This window comes from Alligator sinensis, unplaced genomic scaffold (assembly GCF_000455745.1).
Source record: "Alligator sinensis unplaced genomic scaffold, ASM45574v1 scaffold606_1, whole genome shotgun sequence".
Classification (NCBI taxonomy): Eukaryota; Metazoa; Chordata; order Crocodylia; family Alligatoridae; genus Alligator; species Alligator sinensis.
In genome coordinates, this window is record NW_005842472.1 from 961,570 (window position 1) to 969,918 (window position 8,349).

General features: G+C 41.7%; 1 protein-coding gene across 1 annotated transcript in view; it reads left to right on the forward strand.

The window, feature by feature from the left end:
• Positions 1 to 8,349, forward strand: part of DOCK2 (dedicator of cytokinesis 2) — a 514,326-nt gene that overhangs the window by 370,193 nt on the left and 135,784 nt on the right. The window contains exon 30 of the mRNA XM_025212572.1: positions 5,329 to 5,407. Coding sequence (XP_025068357.1) covers positions 5,329 to 5,407 — 79 coding nt within the window. The remainder of the gene's footprint in view (positions 1 to 5,328; positions 5,408 to 8,349) is intronic.

Below are 8,349 nucleotides of genomic sequence, written 5' to 3' on the forward strand. Positions count from 1 at the left end.
TCACTGATCAAGGGCTAGAAGCCCTGGCCTGAGTTAATCAACGCCGGGGACCAAATTTTGGGCTGAATATCTCCAAATCGACCGCTCCCAGAGCCCTATTCAAAATTCATCAATGGACTCCCAAACCTGCACGTATATGCAGATGACCCCTGGGGCTGACAGATGCCATCCAGTAGCCACCGAGGGGGGAAGTCCCACGAGGGTCAACGACCCCTGGATTGGGCAAACCTGAAAACTGGGGAGTCACCCAAGTCTGCCAAGGACAGATAAAAAGCAGTGAAAAGTGACCCTCAGTGGCACCCTCTTGATCTCCAACTTGACCAGCACCCGACCTGTCCAGCCAGAAGGACCAGTCGGCAACCCCCTTCTGGAAGATAACACCACGCTGAAAGAAGCCTCAATGACAGACTCCAGCGCCTGTGGGATAGGTATACCTGACTCTTGTAGCTTGCTACTGTGTGTGTGCATGTGTGCGCATGTGTGTGGAAGGACCAGCCCCAAGGATTATGATTTAACTCATTACAGTGTTTCATTCTGCCTAATAAACCAGAATTTTAAGGCTCCCGAGTTGGACATTTGTAGCCAACATTATTAGGGCACATTCAATTAATTAACTCCTCTGGAAGATACTACTGTCCAAGATAAGTATTAAGCTGCAGTGGAGTAGTTAACGTGCTCTGAAATGCACATGTGGATGGTGACTGGGCCTGACTGGGGCATGAGGGTGCTATAGTGTGGGGGCTGCCTGCTGGCTGCCTCCACACTGTAGCACCTTTTTGCCCCAGCCAGCACCTCTGCAGCACATTGAGCCAGGGCAGAGCAGCCCTGGGCTGGGAGATTGACCTCCCAGATCCGCTCTTTGCTGCGGTCCCATGCACACATGTAAACACTATGCCCAGGATCAGTAAACTCCGGTACAAACTACACTGGAGTTTATTGTTTTGTGTTAATTGCATATATAGATGCACCCAGTGAGTATGAGAGTTACTGGGTGCTCAGTGCTTTAGAACCAAGGTTCCCAGCCACTGGGCCATGGCCTGATACCAGGCTGCAGCGGGTTAGCTGCAGGGTCATGGCACGAGCCCCCCACCCAGAGCCCCATCCATCTGCCCAGCTGAGCGGGTTCCAGGGTCACATCTGAGCTTCTGGGGTTAAAGCTGGGTGGTGGGGAACCCCAGGAGGGAGGCAGCCAGCTCTGTGCACTCTGTCCCACTCCTGCTGGGCTTCAGTAAAAAAAAAAAAAGTTGGGAACCACTGCTTTAGAAAACCTCATACTAGGTATCTATATATGGACTTAAAAGACTGAAAAGCATATAAAGCCTTCAGTTTTAAAGATCTTGTCCATAGCTTTGTGTTCTAGATAGGCAAACAAAAGCAGGTTATGGCTCTACTGCTACAAAAGCTTCCCATTTAAATCATTGGATTTTCCAGTGTGTGATATTTTTAGTGCAAGACCTTAAAACTAGTCAGGATTTTGGGGGGGGGGTTTGGTCTATGACTCTCTAATCCACTGATCTGATGGCAATCATCTTCCCATTTTAAGCTGCAGAGCATAAGAGACTAATTTGATGCTAGTAATAGTTCAAAGTTGCAGATGTGTTCTTTGAGTTTATAGTAATCTATTTATACTTCAAACGCAGGAGCAATGTATAGAGTTATTTTGAGATAAATTGAGGTTCATCATTTTTAGTAATAGCTTTGTTTTCATGCCTTGATTAACAATGTGGTGCCTACATGTAAGGAAATATTCTGTTATTGTCTCTCAGCCCCTCCGTTCCACATTTGTCAAAGAGAGAAACAGTCTGAAATCAAGTTTACTCCATGAGAGAATTCTAAATGTTCTGTCTGGTCTTACTTAGGCCTGCAGTGTTGCATGCAGTTACTTGCAGATCCAGTTCAACTCGTTCAGAATAGACATCTCAGTATCTGGTTTTTACTCAATTAGCTGCTTAACTATCTATACATTATTCTTTCCAATATATTTTTTGTTAATCTCATAGGTCAAATTTTGTAGGAGGAAACAAATGTGCATCTCCTAAAATGTCCTCATTGCTGTCATTTTAAAATAATTATATTTTTGTTTGATCAGTTTTTAATTGAATCTGAATTTCTTTTCCCTGACTCAGACTAATGGTAAGTCTATTTAGACTGCAGTATCACTACATCTTAAAGCCCATACACTATCAAAAGCAACAGAAATTATACTTCTGCTATTGTGCAGGAATATCAAAGCACTCTACAAGCTTCAGTTTCGTGTCAGTTGAATCCCACCAGGGGAAGTAATATTTAACCCCTTTTTATTAAAGGGTAATTGCGGCACAGACAAGTTGAGTTCTCATAGTTCATAGAGCAAATTTCTGACAGAGCTAGGAATAGAATTCAAGTCTCCTGACTGGCTGCCAATAATAGAAATAGAGATACCCTCTAGGCAAAATACAAATGCATGAGGAGTACTTGAAACTTGACAACACAAAGATATTGCATACTTTCTGCAAATGTGTCACTCCAATATGCCTGACAAAAATAGCCCTGAGCATGGAAGGGGCACCTACAGAAGTAGGCTGATGAAGAATAGTGGGAGTATACAGTGGAAGGCCATGTAACAGTGTTAATATGATCAAGTAATTTTAATTGGTGAATAACTATTTGACTGAATTGGTTTTCATCCATTTTTTTTCTGGTAGTTCCCTCTGAGTTAGTAAGTGTAATGTTCTCAAAGATCTATTTATGTATGTTTTATTAATTTGCTAAGAGGTTATGAATTTTGCATATTTATACCTCTATCAGCACTTAACTGTATTCTTTGGCATGCTCCTTGTGCTAAAAAGATAAAGGCAAGTACCTATATATCTGTTTTTGAATAGGATGTTTGTTATAGATATCACCTGAACAGATGTTATCTGAAAAGAACAAATACAGAGGTAATTGACCAGGGAATTAAAAACAAAAAGGATGAGAAGTTGAGAAGGAACTTAAAACAGTAGGGTTTCTTTTTTCTTTTCTTTGGATTATCTGACTAGCTGGAGCTCAAGGACATTGACTCTAAGGGTCACAGAAAGAGAAAAGAAAAGTCCCGAGATAGAGGACTGCAGTCCAACAGAGGCGCAGGGATGGAATTGTGAAAGGAGTGCTCCCAAAGGGTGTTCAAGAGTGCTGAGAAAAGGGAAACAAGGAAGAACATATTTGTGTTTGTTTTACTCTGGATCTTCTGCATTGTGATTGTTTTAGGAATCTATTTGCACAGTCTGTATCTGTTTCACCTATCATATGCCCCTGAAGGGATAAGGTATAAATCTAAGGGTGCAGACAGAAGTGCAGCTCCCAGTGTAACTCAGAACGACTTCTGCAAAGTTATTCTTGCAAAGTGTTCCTTGTTACAAGGTTACCTCAGACCAAACAGAAGTTCACTTTTGGTTCCAGGGGGGAGGGGAACCTGGCTGCTGGCTTGGAGCCTGCAGCCTGGTCCTCACAGCAACTGCCAGGTTCTCTGCCTGTGCTGGGCTGTTTTCAGAATGGGAGGGGGAAGCAGCAGAGAGCTCATTTTTGGGGCTCCCCAGCTGCTGCTGAAGGATGGGGTGGGTGAATTGGAGCCCTCCCACCTCTGCGGGGGAGGGCAGGCAATACACCCCCACCCCTCCTCCAGGAGGGACTGAAAAGAACCCCAGTCTGAACTCCCTCTCCTCCCTTTCCCATTCTGAAAACAGGCTGGGAGCTCCACAGACACAAGTTACAAAAGATGCTACATTTTGAAACATTTTTGTCTGATACCTCATTCAACAAGGGATCAGGCTTTTACCCAATCAGCCATTTTTGAAGCTGTCTGTAGCCATGAATTTTTTGGTCACAGCTATAAACTGCTTTATGTGGCCAGATAGGTTACAGACAGAATCTCCTTTCACCCAAAGTGCTTGAAAGGGCTCTGGGAACAGGTATTTCTGCTTCAGCTACTGGGAAATTCTGTGACTTAGAGTTGCTAGGCTGTAGTGACTTACTTTCAAAAGGGAAACCAGAGAGTCCAAGCCCAAAACATCTGCCAGAGGAGCCAAAGAGATGGTGCTGGAAGCCATCCAAATCAGGAACATTTAAAAGTGCATTGGCTTAGCATGCGGGTCCAATCCCTGCAGCCCACAGAATGTTCATCAGAGAAGAAAGGTGACAGGTGACAGCATTTTCCAAATCAGGCCTTAACTTGCAATACCAAGATTAGCCGAGTTGGTGTTTAAGGGACACTGTCAAATCAAATTGTGCCCTTGAGTTTTTTTCTGTATAAATAAGCTCTGTTAATTCTCCCAGGGAAGATGTTGAAAAGAAACACGATATCCTAATAAATGAATTAAATTCCAAGGTCGTGACAACTGTAATAATTAAAACTTCACTATCCTAACAAATCATGAAGCACTGGTTTCAGTAGGACATTCACAACTGCTCCTGTAAGCAAGTTGTTTCAAACCAAACCAACAACAGTTGGTGTGTGTGTGTGAATAAAGGCCTCCACATGCCCTACATTTTCACCAGTTGCATCAGTATGACATTGCCTGTGGGGAAATTGGCCTCTGGGGTACAAGAGAGATTATTGTTAGAATTCAAGTACACAGATGTCTAGGAGGGATTGGGATCATGCCCATAAACTTGCCACCTAAATTTCCTATGTGTTCCTCCTAGTCCATAAATGCATGGAAGGCAGGTTAGCATCTGGCCCATGATGTGCCCACTAATAGATTGCAACCTTTGTATATCTTGCAAAAAATAAAATAAAATGCAAGTCAGTTGAGTGAGTTTTACAGTTAACTGGAGGAGGAAGGGAATTGTAACCAAACTTGGAACACTGTAGGAAAATTGACAAGCTGTATGGTATACACTTAATTGCAGAATGTAACTGCTATATCTACTGAGTTAATATAATTGTAAAAGGCTTGAGTATTTCTGATTCTGAGATCAGTGAAAGAAAAGCAAGAACACTGCTGTAAACAAAACATGCTTGTCAAATAGAAGGTAAATTATATTTGAAAAATGTATTATCTATGTATTATCAAGAATTCATTGTAATGTTGTAATAAAAAGGTTGCCCACATTTTATATTAAAAATAATTGAGGAAATTTTGACAGTCAAATAATGAACGGAATACTGTCACAAAGCATAACATAATTTAAATTGTGTTCTGTGGCATGGAATAATGTTTGTTCTATTTCTGGATGTGATACTTTTACTCATTCTGGTTTTTGTCAACCTTAAATAAATGAGTTTTTCACTGATGGTGGGCATGATTAGGTTAGAATTCCATAGGTTGTTTACAAAGAATAAAGTTATACTGTTGTTTTCTCTTTTAGAGTGTTTTTGAGAGCAATCAATAAATTTGCTGAAACTATGAATCAGAAATTTCTGGAGAACATGAATTTTGAAGAACAGGTAAGACTTAGCTGTTGTTTTTTTGTGTTTTTTTTTACTGTGTGCTTATTTTTTGTCCAGCAAGATCTCTTTAAAGTGATTCTAGTCCAAGAAGTGTTTATGTAGAAGTAGAAGCATCTTACTCTTTACATGTCCTTTCATTGCATCTGATAAAAATCAGCTCTTACTCATGAAAGCTTATGCATCTCTAATAGCTGATTCTGTAAGGTTCATGTCTACCCTGCATTCAGTTTTATTCAACTGATACATTGCTTGTATTAAGGTTTTTGTGTATTGCTTTTACCAGAACAGATTTGACACAGCCAGGATAGAATTAGTGTCATTCTTTTCTTTCTTGTGCATTGTCAATAGAATTACTAACCATGTGCTACAATTATGCAAACGTATAAAAAAGGTTCATATATGTGTAACAGGGACATATTTTTGCAGTGGAGGACACTACACAAATGTAACTGAGTGTATAATATAAAGTAATGGTGTTGCATGGGTATAAGGGCTGGCTCCTGTGAGTATTTAAAATAGTGGCAGAACTCCCATTAAGTACAGTGGTTCATGATCAAGCCTTTAGCTAAGACACAATTTGACCTGAACACTTATCATTATTGATGATGATACATGGAAAGTAAGTATAATTTGCAGCATGATTCTCAAGTTGTCTTTTCAGAAATGGCAGTTAGAAAAAGTATTTTTTCCTTAACAAGGGAACACATGCAATGCTGCTATCATTGAGGCATAATGAACAGAATTATTATAGCTTTTATAAACTTGGGGCATCAGTTCAAATTTGTTTTGACCTCTTGACTATTTAAGAAGATTGTTTTAAATCTTGATTCCTAAACTAGTCTCATTTTGTCGTTGTTCTAGAACTTTTCCCCCTTCTTTCAAAATTTACTTCAAAGTACCCTTTACTTTATGTCACTTTGTTAGTCAAGAAACCAACTTAAGTATGCAGTCACTCTTGACACTAGTGTTATTAACAAGGCTGAATAAATATTTATTTGTTACTTCATGCATAATATAGTATTATTCATCTTGCTTTCTCTGGATAAATTTAAATCTAACTTATTATTAAACAAGAATGAAAAAATCCCAATATACAGATAACTACTGCATAATACAACTGGGATTTGTAGACAGAAGCAGTTCTGTAACAGAATATGTAATATGAAAATGGGTTTATATATATGTTGCCTTTCCTCTCTTTTTATATCAACTGTAGCTGTAAGTAAAAATATGTCTATACATAGAAAATGTACAGAGTTAAAAGAATCCAGCCTCCTCATTGGTTTTCAAAATTTCATGCTGCCTCCTTTGTATATGTTAGACATGGGATATTACAAGGTTGTGCTTGTTGGTGATTTATATAGGTAAGTATTATGTACTTGAGATCCTGCTTGTCATTTTTAGGAAGTGTGTGAATGTAGGTCTCTAAGAACTAATTTCCTTAATCACATTTGTTTAAAAGGGAGGGATGGTAAGGGCATACAATATATGAAAATGCATGGTAATAAAGGATTGAATGAACCTTGTCCAGACTCTTGACATTGAGCTAAATCAAAACTTTATGTTTGGATACTATGGCCAAAGTCATTATTAGGGTGACTCAAAGCAAACAAGTAAATAGAATATGAAAATGCAAGAAACTTGTCTTATTTTTTATATTATAAAATGTACCAAAAATAATTTTAATAGAATATTTAAAGCAAGGTTCTCAGGTGCTTAGTAGCTGAAAGATGGAATTATGTAGCTGCTGTTCCCTGCCCCATTTGAGGAACAAGCAGGAGGCTTTGCCCTGCTCTGCTCTGCTGTTTTCCATTCCTGGGGCACATCCACACATGCAAGCATGTGTGCTTGCAGGAGCTCAAATAGAAGCAGTGCAAATTTGAGCCGGGGCTTTTTGCCTCAGCGCATGTGCTCAGACATGTACTTTGTTGTGGAGCAAATTGTGCCACTTGGAGCAAAATAACCCTGCCTGGCTCCTCCCAGATCTGTAGCCAGGGGAAGTTAAAGCCCAGGGCCAGCACCTGCGCTGTCTCCAGTAGTATAAAAAGGTGCCCTGTCCTGGCACCTTCAGTACAAAAAGCTGCCCTGGCAAGTAGATCAGGGTTTCTCGCTCTCAGGAGCTTCTGCGGCCCAGCCAATTGGCACCTGGGGACACTGCCCCTTGTGCCAGCTGGACTGCTGCAGCAGCCCTGAGAGTTCCCTGCACCCTTTACCCACTGCAGCAGTCTGGCAGTGGGGGCTGCTGCCTGGCTGTGACCTGCTGCGTACCTGCCAGACTAGGATGAGATCTGCCCCTCTGGGCCAGCTGTCAGTGGGCTGTGGCTGCAGAGTTGGCCTTTGTGTGGCACTGGTGCCATTTGTGCCCTGTGCCTGGCCATCTGGACAGCTATTGCCCAGAAGATGCTCTGGGTGTGGTGGCCTGCTTTGAACTGTCATAGTTTCATAGTAGCTACAGTCAGGAGCGACCTGAACAGATCATCTAGCCTGACCCCTGCCACAGGGAGCAATGAATGCTGGGTTCACAAGACCCCAGACAGGTGATCATCCAACCTCCTCTTGAATATTCCCAAGGTAGGGGCGAGGACCAATTCCCTATGAAGTTGGTTCCAGATCTTGGCCACCCTAACTGTAAAATATTGCCTTCTGATCTCCAACCTAAACCTATTCTCCATCAGCTTATGACCATTGTTCCTCGTCACCCCAGGTGGTGCTGGGGAGAAAAGGGCTCTGCCTATTTGCTGTTGATCCCCCTTAATGAGCTTGTAGGCAGCCACCAGGTCCCCACTCAGCCTCCTCTGGCTAAAGCTGAACAGGTTCAGGTCCTTCAGTCTCTCCTCGTAGGGCCTGTCCTGCTGCCCTCTCACCAAGTGGGTGGCCCTCCTCTGAACCCTCTCCAGGCTGGCCACATCCCTTTTGAAGTGCGGCGCCCAGTACTGGAC